This window comes from Erinaceus europaeus, chromosome 14 (assembly GCF_950295315.1).
Source record: "Erinaceus europaeus chromosome 14, mEriEur2.1, whole genome shotgun sequence".
NCBI lineage: Eukaryota > Metazoa > Chordata > Mammalia > Eulipotyphla > Erinaceidae > Erinaceus > Erinaceus europaeus.
This window is the reverse complement of record NC_080175.1, coordinates 80,665,378-80,684,294: the sequence shown is the minus strand read 5'-3', so window position 1 is coordinate 80,684,294 and position 18,917 is coordinate 80,665,378. Positions and strand designations below refer to the sequence as shown.

The window sequence follows — 18,917 nt, the reverse complement described above, 5'->3', positions numbered from 1 at the left end:
GTGTCACAAAACAAGCCTTTATTTAATTTTATTTTTTAATTTTTTTAGCAGAGCACTGCAGCACTGCTCAGCTCTGGTTTAAGGTCCTGCAGGGGTTTGAATTTGGGATTTCGGAGCCTCAGACATGAGAGTCTGTTTGCTTAACCATTATGTTATCTACCCCTGCCTGAAACATGCCCTTTTTTATCCTAGAATTTTTCTAGTACTTTAACTATGGAAGGTGCCTCTGAAGTCTTTAGGTATTATTTCTGGTCCACACAAATAAATTAGTGACTAAGGAGTAAAGGGAATAATATTAAAGGAACAAAATTTCATGATACTCATTAAAGTATGATAAGAAAGAAAACCTAACTTCCATATTGTTGTTGTTTCAGTAGAGGAAGGGAATTGACTCAAATTCACAAGTAAAAGTGAGTAGAGACATCAGTAAGGGCTGAAAGTTAGTGGAGGGAAAATTACTCAGAAGAAGCATCAGGAATCAGGGGAGCCTGGTAGAAATAGACCTAACAGAAAGCTTATCAAAAGGAGCCGAGAGTGATCAGATAGCACTTAGAGACTAGAGGCGGTGGATAAAGAAAGGACTTGATCAGATAAGAAGGCTGATCAGATACCGAGGATGAGGATTATGAGTTAAATGATTTAAGAGAGAAAAATACACAAAAGCTGAGAAGGGAGGCCTGAGGGGAGTTTGATCACAGAGAGAATTGTTATCAGTAGATGGTATCAGAACCAAGCCTAACCTGGCTCTGGGCATGAACTATTGTAATTGTCATGCAGACAATTTTGTGTTCTGTGATCAGGGATCCACAAGACTACTGTTAGGTTCAGTGACTCTAGAAAATTCATAGAACTCACTAAGACTGTAATCTTAATAGGTAATGTCTATTGGAATGAAAAGATACAAGTTAAAACCAGCTATGGAAAAGGTTGTAGGACAAGACAGGACCCAGGAGGGACCTATCAGTGATGTGTGCAATACATACAGAGTAATGCCAACCAGAGAGTTACGGAATCCTTGGAGTCCACAATATTAATTTTGGGCTGATTACTTAAGTGTGTCTAATCTTATTCTTCAGTTCCTTGAGAAAGAGTTGATATGTGTGGCTAGTACTCTCACCCCCATAAGCCATTACTTTCCTATTGCCACTGTAATGAACTACCACAAACTGAGTGGTTTAAAACAAGTTTCTGTGGCCGGGCGCAGTTGCTTAAGCACACATGGGCACATGACGTAAAGCACAAGGACCAGCATAAGGATCCCAGTTCCAGCCCCCGGCTCCCCACCTGCAGAAGGGGTTGCTTCACAAGCGTTGAAGCAGGTCTGCAGGTGTGTTTCTCTCCCCCTCTCTGTCTTTGCTTCCTCTCTCGATTTCTCTCTGACCTATCAAACAACAGTAATGGCAACAATAACAAAAGGGCAACAACAAGGACAACAAAATGGAAAAAAAATGGCCTCCAGGAACAGTGGGTTCGTAGTGCAGGCACAGGCCCCAGCAGTAACCCTGAAGGCAAAAAAAAAAAAAAAAAAAAAAAAAAAGCTTCATAGTGGAGGTCAGAAGTCTGACATTAATACCATAGTGGCAGAAAGGTCCCACTCCCTCTAATGGCTCTAGGAAAAAAAAAATCTATTATTAACTTCTATCAACTTCTAGTAGCTGTTGGAAGCTCACATCTGGAAGCTGCATAATTCTTTTTTTTTTTTAATAAGATTTTTTATTGATTGATGAGAAAAATAGTAGAGAGAGAAAGAACCAGACATCACTCTGGTACATGTGCTGCCAGGGACTGAACTCAAGACCTCATGCTTGAGAGTCCAATGCTTTATCCAATGCACCACCTCCCAGACCACAAGGAAACTGCATAATTCTAATCTCCACAACTATATGCTTCTTCTCCTTCTACCTCCTCTCCTCCTCCTCCTCCTTCCCTTCCCTTCCCCCTCCTCCTCCTTCTTCATTTGGTGCCTGCACTACACTATGAATCCACTGCTCCTGTGACCATTTTACTTTTTTATTACAGACTGTATTTATTTATGAGAAAGATAGATAGAGAGAGAGAGAGAGAGAGGAAGAACCAGACATCACTCTGATACATGTGCTGCTGGGGACTGAACTCAGGACCTCATGCTTGAGAGTCAGGGCTTTATCCAATGCATCACCTCCTGGACCGCTATTTATTTGTTTTTTGTTTGTTTGTTTTTGATAGGACAGAGAGAAGTTGAGAGGGAGAGAGAAAGATAGACACCTGCAGATCTGCTTCACCACTTGTGAAGTGACCCCCCTGCATGTGGGGAGCCAGGGCCTGAACCTGGATCCTTGTGTGGGTCCTTGGGCTTCGTACTATGTGCACTTAACCTAGTGTGCTACTACTGCCCAGTCCCCCTGCTGCTTATTCTTCTCTCTGTGTCAAGTCTTCCTCTCACAAGAATACTTATGATTGCTTTTAGCTTCCAATTAGATAATTTTGCAATCCATGATAGGACAACATCTCTCTCTCTCCCTCTCTTCTTAATGAGAGAGACAGGGAGAAATAGGGTTAGGGAGGGAAAGAGAAAGGGAGAGAGCAAGAGAGACGCCTGCAGCCTGCTTCATCACTTGTGAAGCTCTCCAACTGCAGGTGGGGACTAGAGTCTCAAACCCTGGTCCTCTCTCATGGTAATTTGTGTGTCTTGTTTCACTGCCCAGCCCTTTCCCTTCCCTTCCCTTCCCTTCCCTTCCCTTCCCTTCCCTTCCCTTCCCTTCCCTTCCCTTCCCTTCCCTTCCCTTCCCTTCCCTTCCCTTCCCTTCTTTTTTCCTTTCCTCTTTTTCCCTTTTCCTCTCTCTTCTACTTTCTTTCTTTCTTCTCATTCTTATTCACATCCTCTTTCTTTTTTCTTTGTATCTCAATGTCTTAATTTAAATTTAACTTAAAACTAAATCATTTATGAAGATTTCTTTTTTGCCAAGTACTGTAAACTTTATTAATTGTCAAGAATGGGAGGTCATTTTTTATTGTAAGTTTATTTATTGTAAGAAAGATATTAAAGTATCTTTTGGAGATTTTATGATATGAAAATAGTTGAGGGGCCAGGTGGTGGTGCACCTGGTTGAGCGCACATGTTACAATGCTCAAGGACCCAGTTTTAAGCTCCCAGTCCCCACCTGCAGGGGGAAAGCTTCACAAGCGGTAAAGCAGGTCTGCAGGTATCTCTCTTTCTCTCTCCCTCTCTATCTCCCCTACCCTCTTGATTTCTGGCTGTCTCTATCTAATAAATAAAGATAATAATAAATAATAATAAATAAAATGGTTGAACTGTTGAGCTTTACCAAACATGCTTAAAATTACCTATGATAAACCCCAGAGTATGATTGGGTTCATTAGGCTAAATGAACATATGGTACATTAAAAATGAAGCACTGTTATGGCGTTGTCTCAGAATAAATGAGTTGAATAAGAGATGAAAACGGAAATAAGGAAATTAGTGAGAATTTGGATAACTATACCTTACTGTTAAAACTTAAGGCAAATAATGATTATTTAGCTAATCAAACATTCTAAGATAGTTGGATAAACTGAGGGACTGGTGGAATTGGTGAGCAGGAAAAAGTTTCGTGCACCTACATAATGTTATACTGGCTTCACTCTATTTGTTCAAGCTTATTTACTATCATTTTCCAACACATATCCAGAATAGATATAGACCAGGAAGTATTTATTTATTTACTTACTTACTAGCTAGAGACAGAGAGAAATTGAGAGGGGAGGAGAGAGACAGAAAGAAACCTGCAGCATTGCTTCACTACTCATGAAGTTTTCCCCCTACAGATGGGGACCAGGGGCTTGAACCTTTGTCCTTGTGCACTGTAATATGAGCGCTTAACCAGGTGCACCACCGCCTGGCCCCTTATTTATTTTTTAATATTTATTTTTCCTTTTTGTTGCCTTTTTAAAATTGTTGTTGTAGTTATTATTATTATTGTTATTGATGTTGTTGTTGCCAGATAGGACAGAGAGAAATGGAGAAAGGAGAGGAAGACAGAGAGGGGGAGAGAAAGATAGACACCTGCAGACCTGCTTCACCACTTTTGAAGTAACCCCTGCAGGTGGGGAGCCTGGGGCTCCGACTAGGATCCTTACTGGTCCTTGTGCTTTGTGCCACCTGCGCTTAACCCACTGCGCTACCACCCAACGCCCAAGGAAGCCATTTAAATTTTACTCTAGAGCCACAAAAAGTCACATCTTATTTCTTTGCCCCAATCGCCAGCATCACTAAGCAACAGCAACACTGTGAGATAGTTTGAAGACACCCACTAGTTTTCATGTGAAGCTGGAGTTCAAGAAAACTGAAGGTATCAGAGAGGCCTGCTTACCTGAGACTGAGGAGGACGTTTCCATTAGGGTCTACACACAACATGATATTCTCCACTGTTGTATCATGAATGAAGGATCTTTTAGAATGGACAAAAAATATATCAGGCACCCAAATATTTTTGAGCAATCTGTGATCAAAGGTCCTGCTTTTGTTTGTTCTGCTAGGAAAGGAGAGCCTCTCGTCTTTCCAGTAATGCCGGAGATAAAAAGTCATTGTAAAGTCCTAGGCAAAGAGAGAAAACAGAGAGGAGTCAAAATCTGTAGGAATGTGGTCCTGGATGACCCGCAATGTGTTAGTCCTGGTTTAACTGGCATGGATGTTAATAACCTTCACATGAGTAGTTGGTACTATATGACCGAGCAGGTTTAGGGCACAGTTAGTGAGCATAGGTTGCAGAGTCTATGCCTCACCTGAATCACCAGTGAATGTTGAGAATTTCTGGAAGTTATAAAATAATCACACTGAGGAAGCCAGGTTATAGCTGGGAAGTTGTTCTACATAAACAGTCTTATGTAGATGAAAAAGCTTAGAAGAAAGAGACCTGAAACTCTTTGGCCCAGTATTTTATGTTGATTTCCATTTTTCACTATAAGAACTGTTCATTTTTATAATTGATTTTTCTGTATCCACAATTTTTTTTTTAAGAAAGAGACTTCCCATTTGAAGAAATCACAGTATACAAAAATCCTGGGAGCAGCATTTCGTAGAGTTGTTGCTAGTGGGAAATGAGACAAGGTCGGGTGTGTTTAGGGTAGTATGGCGGCCATAGACGCTAGTGGGAAATCAGTTGTCAGAATTTCTAAGGCAGAGACAGCGATATTCTTCAGTTCAAGAAACAGAAAGTCTAGTGAGAAATGGTAATTTTTTTTTTTTTGCCTCCAGGGTTGTTGCTGGGGCTCAGTGCCTGCACCGGCAAACGCTAGAAGAAGAAGTGCCTGCACCATGAATTCATTGCTCCTGGAGGCTTTTAAAAAATTTTTTATTTATAAAAAGGAAACACATACTAACCCATAGGATAAGAAGGGTACAACTTCTCACAGTTTCCACCACCAGAACTCTGTATCCCATCCCCTCTGCTGATAGCTTCCCTATTCTTTAACCCTCTGGGAGTATGGACCCAAGGTCATTGTGGGACACATTGGTGAGGTTGTCTGTCCAGGGAATTCTGGTCAGCATCATGCTAGTATCTGGAACCTGGTGGCTGAAAAGAGAGTTAACATATAAAGCCAAACAAATTGTTGACCAATCATGGACCTAAAGGCTGGAATAGTGCAGATGAAGAGTTGAGGGGTCCTCCATTTTGTAGATAGCTAGTAGGCATATTTTAGTTAAATTCCAAAGGGCCTGTGGCTATACTAGTTTGTTGTTTTTGGTTTTTTTTTCCTTTTTCTTTTTCCCCCTGAGCCTGAAATCTGATATGCTGGTGGATCCAAGTTATTGTCTGGGGAGATGATGTCATGGCTGGAAAAAGGACCAGAAAGCTGGATCAGGGAAGAGAGTAGCTCCCTAATATGGGAAAGGGGTATCAATATTGTTGACTGTAAACCCCATCAATTTGATGTGATCTGGGGCCCATAATCAGCCCTAAGCTGATGTGACCTCTGCATCCCTGTAGATCTGAGCTCACATTCTGTGGTCATGAGGAGGAACATTCCATGTTGCCCCAATATCGACCCATCTTCCTCAGGTGTAGCATAGAGTATGTTGTCTAGCTTCCCTTCGGAGGATGGAACATTCTCTACCATTATTGATCCAAGTTGAGGGCAAGGGCCTATGGGGGCCCACAAAGGGGTCTATTGTGTTGTGTTTGGTAGAAATGACCGGAAACAATGGAGAGAGGGATTTATTTGAGGTCTAGGCCCAAAAAGTCTGTTTGGGAATCTCAGGACTCCCTGATTAGGGACCCTGATGGGATGGCCTGATAGTGACAAGAGAGTTATCATTAAAGTATGCCAGTCTCTTGCCCTTATTCAGCTTTTGCAGTCCTTGCTTTGATAAGGTTAGCTCTGTAGTGAGTGAGAGAACTGTAATAGGAAGTAAATGAGGAGGGTATCTAAGTCTAAGTGGACACTATTTCATTATGAACTTCATACTGACTCACTGTAGACTATTGTGTATTTTGCTTTCAGGTATATATTTTGCTGGAGGCTATTTTTCCCTCTTTTGTTGCCCTTGTTGCTTTATCATTGTTGTGGTTATTATTATTGTTGTTGATGTCATTGTTGGATAGGACAGAGAGAAATGGAGAGGGGAGGGGAAGACAGAGAGGGGGAGAGAAAGACAGACACCTGCAGACCTGCTTCACCACTTGTGAAGCGACTCCCCTGCAGGCTTGAACCAGGATCCTTATGCTGGTCCTTGCACTTCATGCCATGTGCGCTTAACCCGCTGCGCTACTGCCAGACCCTGAGAAATGGTGATTCTTAAACTCTAGTGAGCAAGTGAATCACCTGAGAATCTGTTACAATGACATATTTTCCAGAAGTTGGTTTTCAGATCATCTGATTCAGTAGAGCTCAGGGACTTCAATTGTTAATGTGCATCCCAACTGTTAAAGAGGTGAGGATGGGGTGGGGGGTTGGAGAGCTATGCTAATGTTATATTAGCAGTGAAAGATTGGTTAGTCAATAATCTGAGGTTTTATTTTAGCTATTTATTTTTATTTTCAGACGTCACATTTACCATTTGTTTGAATATACACTCTCCAGACTTCTTTGAAGTCCCTGCGGGTGGGCATTGATAACGTGCTTTGCCTTTCACGACTGATTATTTACTTTTTACTATAAGTGTACTTCCCAATAACATTCAATTTTTTTCTTTTGGACCTGACATTTGCCCAAAATTTGTTCAAAATTTGACCTGACAAATCTTATAACAAATAAGTCTCCAATTAATTACAAACAAATCTGTTTTTCTTAACCTCAGAATAGAGGGGCATTGTCTCTTTCATAGGAGTTAATCTAGGGACATCAATTATATGCAATTTTGGATTAAGGTGAGAGTAAATAAAAATAATAATTCATTTATTACCATACCACTATTCTACAATGAATTGTGTGGGATGGATTGGCTTAATGAATAGACTTAGAAGTAGGTGCCTGGACAGTTCGGAAGGTCACTGGGAGAACACACAGCCTTTGAAGTCAAATGGCAGACAGTGGTGCCTGTCAGATGAATGTTGCCACAGGTAGCACTATTATGAGATTCAGGCTCAAGATGTTGACAGCGAAGGGGACAAAACACAAAGGGGTTGAAAACAATTCAAAATGAACCAAGAAAGGATAGGAAGATGACAAATGAAGATCAAAAGAAGGCAGTTGTAGGAGTAGTGATAATTAGAAAGCATTTTCAAAGTGGGCTTGGAAAATTCAGATGAATTTTAGCTAGTGTTGAGTACCACAAATGACCATATTCAGGGGAAAACGATGAAGTTCTGTTTTGGAAACTGTAGGGTGGAGACAATAAGAATTTTACAAACAGACGAGGTCATTCAGGATGACTTAGAGATTGTAGCAGGAAAGAGGAAATGGGCCTGCTGCTTGCGTTCAACAGATTCTTCTAGGAAGTGCCTGTAAAAATTGTCTTGAAGCAGGGAAGACCTGGAATGTTCTAAATAAGGCATTTTTGAGTAATGAGTACTGATGGCGTTATTCCTCTTGGGAAGCTGGGTAGGTAAAATGGAGGAAGTTTCATTTAAGGCTTGTTATTGATTTAAATAAACATTGAATTAGATAATGATAAAGGCCAGAAAAATATTGACTGAACATTAAAACAAGATGTCATAGGCCACAGAAACTTTGTTTAGAACTTTCTGGAGTTTTTGTGCCTGCCCTGTGGTTTTTCATTCAGTTAACATTTGCATGGCTATTGGTAGTTGAAAGAGTTACTATAAATAAAACTATTAACTAAGTAAACAGAGATTATTTAATTTTTCAATTCAAGTAATTTGTATTTTCTAGGTGTTAATTTACTAAATAGTTCCTTTATTCTCATTTTTACTTTCTCTTGTGTTTTTAATCTTTAATTGTGGTATTCACATGTTATAAAAATAATATACAGACTTGGGGGTCAGGCAGTAGTGCTAGGCTATATATATATATATATATATATATATATATATATATATATATTCTAAATTTCAAACTTAGTTCTCTAAAAAAGCATTACACATCAGTGTTCCATTTCATATATGAAAAACATTGTCCAGGGACTGAGCAGTGGCACACCCTGCAGATCACACACATTACCATGTACAAGGATCTGGGGTCAAACCCCTGGTTCCCACCTGTGGGCAAGAGCTTCACGAGTGGTGGAACAATGCCACAGATATCACACTTTCTCTCTATTTTGTCTTTCCCTCACTTCCCTCTCAATTTCTTTCTGTCTTTATTCAAAAAAGAAAGAGAGAAGGAAAGGAAGGAGAAGGAGGAGAAGCAGAAGGAGAAGAAGAGGAAGAGGAAGAGGAAGAAGGAGAAGAGCCTATCAAGAGTGGTAGATTCATTGTTCAGGCACTGAAGCCCAGCAGTAATCATGGTGCCAATAAAAAAAAAGTTAAAAGAAAAAAAAAAGAAAAGAAAAAATAATAGCAACAGCAAAACATTTATTCCAAAATATATTTCAAGGCAACTTTTAGAAATTCCTCAAAAGCATATATATAAAAGATTACTGAAAAGGGAAGAAAGTACAGAGATATAGGTAAAGGGACTGGGTGGTGGTGCACCAACCAGGTTGCGTGTTCATGTGACCCAGTTCAAGGACCCAGGTTCAAGCCCGAAGTCCCCATCTGCTTTAGAGGGAGACTTCATAAACACTGAAGCAATGCTGCAGGTGTCTATCTTTTCCTCCCTTAATTTTGCTCTATCTCTATCCAAAATAAATAAATAAACAAATTCTACTTAATAAAAACAAAAAAGATCAATATACACAACAATATACATGAAAGAACCAGACTGGAAAGCAACAAATTAATTCTTTTTAGGTAGAAAATAGTCTGGAAAAAAAAAGTAAGTGAAATCCTCTCTATTCATGGAAGAGGTACTCTCTGTTATGTCCTAATTCCCTCACCTCACTACCAAGCCTCTGCATTTAAAGTGGCAGATGCAGGACAATAAACAGTAATTATGTGTTGCAACATCAAATGACTTGTAGGAACAGATGAGCAGTGAACAAAGCAGAATGAACCCAAGAGGAAAAACTAGACAAACTAAAAGGTATAGGCCCATTCTAAAGGCATTTACAATTAATTTTTTAAAAATCTTTTAAAAATTATTTTTATTTATTAGATAAAGACAGCCAGAAACTGAGAGGGTAGAAGGAGATAGGGAGAGAGACAGAGACCTGCAGCACTGCTTCAACCATTCAAGTTTTTCCCCTGCAGGTGGGATCAAGGGCTCCAACCTGGATCCTTGCACATTGTAACATGTGCATTCAACCAGGAACACTACAGCCTGGCCCCTTAATTAAGTTGTTAGAGTGGAGGAAGGTGTGTGTGTGTAGGTGTGTGTGTGTGTGTGAGAGAGAGAGAGAGAGAGAGAACAAAAATTAAAATTCAGCCCACAGCCAAAATTTAGAACATATACGAGAACTGTCTCTTATTAGTGACAATTATTACGGCCTTTGTCATTAATGGTTGTGTACAGTACAGCTCTGATAGAAAAATAAAAGAAATGCAACTAAAAAATGTTGGTGAAGGAGTCATCTTAAATGAGATAAGCCAGAAAGAAAAGGAAGAATATTGGATGATCCCAATCATAGACACAAGTTGAGAAATAAGAACGGAAGGGAAAATACAAAGCAGAACTTGGACTGGAGTTGGTGTATTGCACCAAACTAAAGGACTCTGGGGTAAAGGGGGTGAGGGGGGAATGTTCAGGTCCTGGAACATGATAGCAGTGGGGGACCTGGGTGAGGGCTTAGAGTGTTATGTGGAAAACTGAGAAACGTTATACTGTATTTTACTGTTGACTGTAAACTGTTAATCCCTCCAATAAAGAAAAATTAATTTAAAAAATGTTGGAAGAGACAGCACAACAGAAGAAAATAAAATTCAATAGTGAGAAGGATGCAAATGTAAGAATAGAAGTCAATTGTGTAAGAACAGTGAATTGGTCATTGAAAAACTGAAACTCTAAAGCACTCTTATTTACATCTACTTTCCAGAAAAATTACAAAAATTGGGCTAGATCAAGTTTTGAGACTCAAGGAACAAATTAGCAGAATGGTAAGCAAAGTAGTGGGAAGGGAATATTTATACATACCCAACAATATAAAGTAGGTAAAAAGAAAATACATCTTGAAAAACATATATACATATAAATCAGTCATGATAGTAGCCATTATTTCTTTTCTTTCTTTTTTTAATTTATTCCCTTTTGTTGCCTTTGTTTTATTGGTGTAGTTATTATTATTGTTGTTATTGATGTCATCATTGTTGGATAGGACAGAGAGAAATGGAGAGAGGAGGGGATGTTAGAGAGGGGGAGAGAAAGATAGACACATGCACACCTGCTTCACTGCCTGTGAAGCGACGCTTCTGCAGGTGGGAAGCCGGGGGCTCGAACCGGGATCCTTACAGTGGTCCTTGCGCTTTGTGCCACATGCGTTTAACCCGCTGCACTACCGCCCGACTCTCTTTCTTCCCTTCCTTCTTTCCTTCCTTCCTTCTTTCCTTCCTTCATTCCTTCCTTCCTTTCTCTTTCTTCCTTTTTAAATTTTTATTTATAAAAAGGAAACACTGACAAACCCATAGGATAAGAGGGGTATAACACCACACAATTCCAACCACCAGAACTCCACATCCCATCTCCTCCCCTGCTAGCTTTCCTATTCTTTTTTGTTTTTTTGTACAGAATTATATGTTGACGGGGGTTTGAATCTACACCATTCCCACCACCAGAGTTCTGAATCTTCATTCTCCCCACTGCAATCCATCAAATTTCCCCTAAAGTTTTAGACATGGGTCAACCATCTTCTCTACAACTATCTGTTCACATTTATACATAGTTGCCCCTTCTTTTTCTGATTCAATCCTCTCTTTCCATCTAAGCCATTCATGACATCATAACTACATCCATATGTCTCTCTCCTTTTCCTTCTCTCTCTCTGGGTGCTGATGGAGCTGGAGTGCAGAGCCCTCTTTTCTTCATCCTGTCACTTCTCCCCCACTGAGAGTGCGGATCAAGGTTGTTTATGGGGAGCAGAAAGTAGGAGTTCTGGCTTCTGTAGCTGCTTCTCTGCTGAGCATGGGTGTTGACAGGTTGATCCATACCCCCAGCCTGTTTCTATCTTTCCCTAGTGGACCAGAGCTCTGGAGAGGTGAGGGTCTAGGACATATTGGATGCAAACAGTGGTAGTGGAGAGAGGGACCCTTTAGAGGTCTAGGCCCACCAAATGTGTATGGGAATCCAAGGATTCCCTAGCTAGGACTCCAGATGGTGTGATATTGACCAAACAGGCTGTTATTAAGTGGGCAACTTTTGTAGTCTTTTCTCCATCTGATTATCTTAGATTTTCTCTCAGTTGTTTAGGCGTTGATTATCATTTGTTGAGCCTAACCCGAGTAGTCATTATTTCTTAAAGTGAAATCTCTACTAGTGGGGAGTGGGGAGGACTGTGGCACACTTGGTAGAGTGCACACATTACCATGTGTGAGGATTCAGCTTCAAGTCCCTCTTCACCTGCAGGGGGCAAATTTCACAAGTGACGAATCAGTGCTGCAGGTATCTCTCTTTCTCTCTTTGTCTCTGTCTCTCCCTTTCTTCCACATATCTCTCTGTCCTACCAAGTAAAAGAAAAAAGAGGGTGGTAGCTCAGCATGTTAACTGCACATGGCATGAAGTGCAAGGACCCGCTCAAGGAACCCAGTTTGAGCCTGGGCTCCCTACCTGTGGGGGTTGGAAGGGGTTGCTTCACAAGTGGTGAAGCAGGTCTGCAGGTGTTTATCTTTCTCTCCCCTCTCTGTCTTCCCCTCTTCTCTTGATTTCTCTCTATCCTGTACAACAACAGTAACAACAAGCACAACAAAAAGAAAAAATAGCCTCCAGGAGCAGGGGACTCATAGTGCAGACACAAAGCCCCAGCAATAACGCTGAAGGAAAAGAGAAGAAGAAGGAGGAGGAGGAGGAGGAGGAGGAGGAGAAGGAGAAGGGAGGAAGGAGGAAGAAGGAAAGAGGTAGGAGGAAGGAGGAAGGAGAAGAAAGAAAATGGAGAAGATGACCTCTGAGAGAAGTGGCTTTGTCATTATACACCCAGAGTGCCAGTGATTACCCTGGTGGCAATTTAAAAAAATATATTGAAAATACTTCAATGAAAACAGGTATATGGATGAAGAAGGTGGTTTTAAAGTGAAATCAGAGAACATAGAGTGAAAAATTATAGTAAAGAATATTAAAACATAGAAATAATTAAAATGGTATAGAGCAGGTTAACAGAAAGGGAGAGGAAAACAAACAAATAAAAAAAAACAAAAAACCAAAGGATACAAGATGACACAAGGCAGAAGTCTTAGAGGAAGGCTGAAGGTCAACTGAAAATTTGTGAAAATTATTCATTGAAAAATTAGATAATGGAAGTCTCTTCCAGATTTCTTCCTTTCTTTTTTCTTTTTCTTTCTTTCTTTTTTATCTTTTTTACCAGAGCACCATTCAGCTCTGGCTTCTGGTGGTGCAAGGGACTGAACCTGGAACTTTGGAGCCTCAGGCATGAGAGTCTGTTTGCATAACCATGATGCTATCTACCCCTGCCCTCTCTTCCAGATTTCTTTAAAATGTAAGGGAATGGAAAGCTTTCTTAAATTTTTAGCTCCATAAGTTAAAAAAAAAAAAAATCCTCTGCCCTCTATACTTGTTTCTCTACAGATGATCAAAGGGAATATTAATTGAAACATCTGGAAGGGAAGTAGTGTCTCAAGTATGTTTCAGCTATGGATAATTTTATGGGTAAGGTTTCATGGTTATGCTTTCATATTACACGTTAATTACAGCATCCATCCTTCTTGTATAATTGTCCCTGGTTCATTTACATAACCAAAATATCACCATGTCCATATTTTCTGTCATCGTGAAAGAAAGACACACCAGTGATTTTGATACCTTTGAATATCTTGTCTTTTATAGAAACAGACCGGTACCTCATGGAGGAACTTACCATGTTAAGTTCTGAAATGCTTTCAATGCTTTCAACCTGGACATCTATACCCACTGGCACGGGGGAGCCTTTAGAAAAAAGAATGGTAATGTACTGAGAAATCAATAAAGTTACTTTGGAAACATTTAAAGGAGACAGCGAGATCAATGTTGCAAATGAACACTTTCCAAGATTTTTTTTAATAATAAATTTCTACATTATCTATTGATTATTGTTATCTATTAATTATTATTTAATTATACATCCAATTACAATAATAAAAGTACATGCATAAATCAATATTATGTCAATATTTATGGCATATTTTGCTTGAGAACAATTCACTATTTTTCCTTATAATTCATTTATTATAAGGTGGTACTTCCATTTTTTTTGTTTGTTTAGCTAACAGAGAATTAAAAAGGAGCAACATTTTGAAAACATGTTTAAGAGTATGTATGATTATGTATTCTTTATGGTAATAATCTTGTTTTTTAGTTAGGAAGTGGAGGAGTCATGGAGTTCCTGACTCTAAGAACTGTGGGCATCTTTTCTCCCCTGTCAAAAGAGCAGCCTCTTTCACTTAGACAGTGCTTGGTAGGATAAAGAGCAGAGGGGACTGGAACCTGGAGGTGGCTTGGCATGCAGAGCTCATGTCTCCTCTGTGTAATATCCTGGGTTGGAACCCTAGTACTGATTATAAAAAGAAAAACAAACAAACAAAAAAGAATGGGGACAGAGTACAGGGCACCATCAAGATCCCACACATTCAGAAACGTCCCTTCCTAAACCATCAATAACCACCATATGCATTTGGGATGAAGCAAACATCCTTGGAGAAGCATTTTATGAGAATAATGAGAGATCAGAACTGGAGATTTATTTGAACTTGGGTTTCAGAGAGTCAGGTTCCTGAGCCTGAGCAACTGAGCAGCACAGGAGAGTCCAGATTAGACTGAGACTCAAACCTAGGTGGGGGTAGATTGCATAGTGGTTATGCAAAAAGACTCTCGTGCCTGAGGCTTCAAAGCCCCAGGTTCAATCCTCTTGTCCCCACCACTACAAATAAGCTGAGCAATGTTTTGGTAAAAGAAAGAAAGAAAAACAAACAAATAATAAACAAACAAACAAAAAACCTGAAAAGAAACACCTCAGAGAGCGTCTCAGCAGCTCCTGAACAAGGGGACAGCACTGCTAATAACATCATTAGTTAGTATGGTGTGAGATGCACTGCACAGAATATATGTCTTAAAGTAATACATTTAAACAATAGCCTTCATATGTTTTCTTTCTAGTGACCAATTTCTCAACGAAATCTTAGTGTTCCTATGTAGTTTTCATTTGAAAAAAAAAAAACCACACATTTTCAACTACAGCTTCTTCTTCTAGCGTTTGCCCTTCTTCCGTAGCCAGTCAACAGTGTCAGGTTGAGCCTGATGTAAAGTTTCGAGACCTCTTTTGAATCTGGAAAGGTGGCAGTCGTTGACTATGTGGGTCATAGTCTGTCTGGAGCCGCAGGGGCAGTTCGGGTCGTCTCTGGCTCCCCAGCGATGGAACATAGTGGCGCACCGGCTGAAAATATAGAAGTCTTGCCTGGATAGACCCCAGGTGGATATTTTAGTTATGCCTAACTAGCAACTTATCCAATATGTACTAAGTCAGCAGTGGATATTTAACAGCACAGATGATGACAATTTTATATGTAAAGCATTTTAAATATTATAAAAATTAAACATTATGATTATAACGTGAATCTCCCAGGATCACTAGTTATATACATACATACCCATTAATCTGGTTTTTATGCATATAGGATAAGAAGAGTTAAATGAAATTTATACATCATATTTGTATAGTGCATTTAAAATATTATATATTATTTCTGCAATCACTGGAGCCATTTGTTAGTTAGTTAGGTAGGATAAATTTTATCTTCATGGGGAAGCAATTACAGAAGCCAGATCTTCCACCTTCTGCAACCCACAATGACCATGGGTCCTACTCCCAGAGGGATAGAGAATGGGAAAGCTATCAGGGGAAGGAGTGGGATGTGGAGACCGGGTGGTGGGAATTGTGTGGAGTTGTACCCCTCCTACCCTATGGATTTGTTAATGTCTCCTTTCTTAAATAAATAAATAAAATTTAAAAAATTAAAAAAATTTATCTTCATTTAATATGAAAGAGAACTTATGTTCAGAAAGGTTAGCTCATTTGTCTAAAAGCCAAAGCTAGTTAATGCAATACTACGGACTAGAACTGAAACCTAAAACTAGTTAATATAGCCAGATCCCTCCACCATTCAGAAAAATTTTGTTTGCTTTACAAACAAACTGTACGAGTAGATTTTACAGCTCTAGCTTTTGCCTTAACTCAGTAGCCAGTATCTATTATAGATTCTGAATTGATTTTACTTGAAAGAAACAAAGAAACCATCATCAAAGCGGCTTTAGTTATGAGAGATGTAAAGGGTAGGGAAAACATAAGTAAAGAAAATGAGCTACAATTTATAACCCAAGTTAAACAAAAAAGCTCCCCTAAATTTATATCCTCCTGTTTCCACATAATGAGTCAATTAATCTTCTAATGCTTTATAAAAGTAAAAAAAAAACACTGCAGTAGCAGCTGGTTTTAATGTTAAAGCTAATTAAGAAAACACATTAAGGCAGTAGAAGTGCTGAAGTTACATTTAGCTCAAGAGGCAAAAAGTATGTGCATGTGTTTGTATTTTGGACAAGTTAAAGAAAGATAAGACAAATTAAAGCATGCTTTTGCTGCAGTTTGACTTCCCCAGATGACATTTCTTGAGAGAACAGGGACATGGGTCACTTGGAGTAAGGAGTTGTTATGACCAAGACAACAGAAGGCTAAGGACAGTAGTTCATAGTTCTCAAGACTTGACACTTGGGACTGAATTTATGGATTTTTCTGCCTGAAATGACTGAACACACAAGCCACTTGGACACTATTTAGTCCCAGGCCGAGACTGTCAGTAAAATTTCTTAATCATGGGGTGATTTGACACCTGCCACAAAATAGCACTTTTCAATTGCCTTTTTAATAACCCCAGAGTAGCCTCAAGAGAAAAAGGGTAGACAAGGCATTCTCACTTAAAAAATTCTCAACATGTGTCTCTAAGAGATCGAGAGAAGTAGACATCTAAAGTCTATCATATATTTTTCTGTGGGATGAAGATGATATGTGTGAGGAAGATAAAAGGCATGAAGGTTTTAAAAAATTTTTTTTTAGGCATGAAGGTTTTAAGACTGAAGCAGAGGGTGGGCTCTTAGACATCTACAGCAGTGTTTTCTCAGGATAAAGTATATTCAGGGCACCTGGGGGTCTTGTTAAAAAGTAGATTTTCATTCAGAGAATCTGGGCTGGGGACTGCTAACTGACTTCCAGGTGATTCTGTTGTTGATTCTTGAGCCACTTTGACAAAGATTTGTCTAGAGTGGCTTTTGTTTCAAGGTCCTAATCCAAGGGCAGTACTTTTTCTTTCAATCTTCCTGGCTTTTCACAGTCTAAAATAGATCCATAAAAACCCTTTCCTGTAGGATGGGAATTCATTTAATTGAATCACCTAACCTGACAGGAATTAGGACAGCTCTTTTGAATTGGTGTTGAAATTGCACTTCATTCTGAGAAATCAATTCCGAGCCATCCTCGTGTAGCTGGTGCCCTCTAGTGACTCAAGAAACCCAGTCAGTGAAGTTTCTCGTTTTCTCCCACTAGCAATTAATGGAAATAGGGGAAAGATACTAGAAACTTTCCATGGGAAGTAGCTGCACACTAATCCCTAATTAAAAACATAAAACGTGTTTAGAAACTTTATGAGTAATAACAGAGACCAAGGTGTAGAATATGGCATAACTGTTATTATCCAAACTTGGGACAGATTTGGCTGAGGAAAGGAAATGATTTGTTGGGAAGGATAATTAAGAGCTCAGGCATCTTTAGAATTGTGGTTAATTGGGTTAACCCAATTAACAAATAATGTGATGATAATATTAACTATTGATTGTCTTTTTGAACCCTAAGACAGCAGGAAGCTCACATCTTCACTATAGAGCCCCTACTTCCCCCAGTCCTGGCACCCTTGGATAGGGCTCACTTTCCCGTATGCATCTCCCAATCCATACCAAATAATATTGCATCCGCCGATCACAACCTAACCAAAGCAACGATTGCCATCTCAACATGCTTCACCTCAGAGTGTATCCAGAGACTTCACGTGTGAAATGACAACCCTTCAGCTTCATTACTCGGGTGAGACCTTTCCTTTTATAGTACACTCTAATTTCATCTCAGGTAGTTCACTTTCTAACAAAGTCCCATAACCTAGACATACACCAGTTTCTGTGAGAGAGAGCGTATGTGCACACGTATCCATAAACTACTGCAAAATATATACCTGAAAGCAGGATTACACTAGAGTTTGCAGTGAGTACCTCCCTAACACTTCCTCTCCACTATTCCAAACTTGGGATCCATGACTGCTCAACAAGTTGTTTGGCTTTGTATGTTAACTCTCTTTTCAATCACCAGGTTCCAGATGCCACCAGGATGCTGGCTAGGCTTCCCTGGATTGAAGACCCCACCAATGTGTCCTGGAGCTCAGCTTCCCCAGAGACACACCTTACTAGGGAAAGAGAGAGGCAGACTGGGAGTATGGACCGGCCAGTCAACGCCCATGTTCAGCGGGGAAGCAATTACAGAAGCCAGACCCTCTACCTTCTGCAACCCTCAATGACCCTGGGTCCATGCTCCCAGAGGGCTAGAGAATGGGAAGGCTATCATGGGAGAGGGTGGGTTATGGGGATTGGGTGGTGGGAATTGTGTGGAGTTGTACCCCTCCTACCTTATGCTTTTGTTCACTAATCCTTTCTTAAATAAAAAATTAAAAAAAAAAAGATATGAAAACCTTTAAAAGAAAAAAAAAAGAATAAAGGGTTACAAAGAGAAAAAAAAAAAAGAATTGTGGTTTGAAATCTATTTAGCAGTGTTGCAAAAAAGATGATATAGCCTTAGAAGAAAACAGTAGGGCACATCTAAACTTGATTAATTTATAAACTCTGATATCTAAAATTAGATTCTATAAGTGTAAAGAATAATCTGGAAAAATTTTTTTAAAAAACCCAAGATTTATTTACTCTGAGACTGGTAATCTAATTCTGTAGTTATTTAAGATGATTCTTAGACATGCAGCCACACCATCTAGGAATCTGCTAGAAATGCAAATTGTTGACCTCGTCTGGATCTAGTGAGTCAGAACCTTTAGGATTGAGGGTCAGTAGCCTGTGTGTTAGAAACTCTCATTGATTCTGACTCAGCTAAAGTCTGAGTCACTAGTCTAGTGAAATAAAAGCCAGATCCTTAGAATTTCAACTCAATAATTCCAGGAAATTAATAAACGAAGAATTCTTAACAACTGTCTGATATATGC

General features: G+C 39.5%; 2 protein-coding genes across 2 annotated transcripts in view; both read right to left on the bottom strand.

Annotated features, from left to right (window-relative positions):
* RIOX2 (ribosomal oxygenase 2) overlaps positions 1-18,917 on the bottom strand; it is a 365,565-nt gene that overhangs the window by 98,998 nt on the left and 247,650 nt on the right. The window lies entirely within an intron of this gene.
* GABRR3 (gamma-aminobutyric acid type A receptor subunit rho3) overlaps positions 1-18,917 on the bottom strand; it is a 77,847-nt gene that overhangs the window by 43,445 nt on the left and 15,485 nt on the right. Inside the window, 2 exon segments of the mRNA XM_060172103.1 lie at positions 4,350-4,573; positions 13,496-13,563. Coding sequence (XP_060028086.1) covers positions 4,350-4,573; positions 13,496-13,563 — 292 coding nt within the window.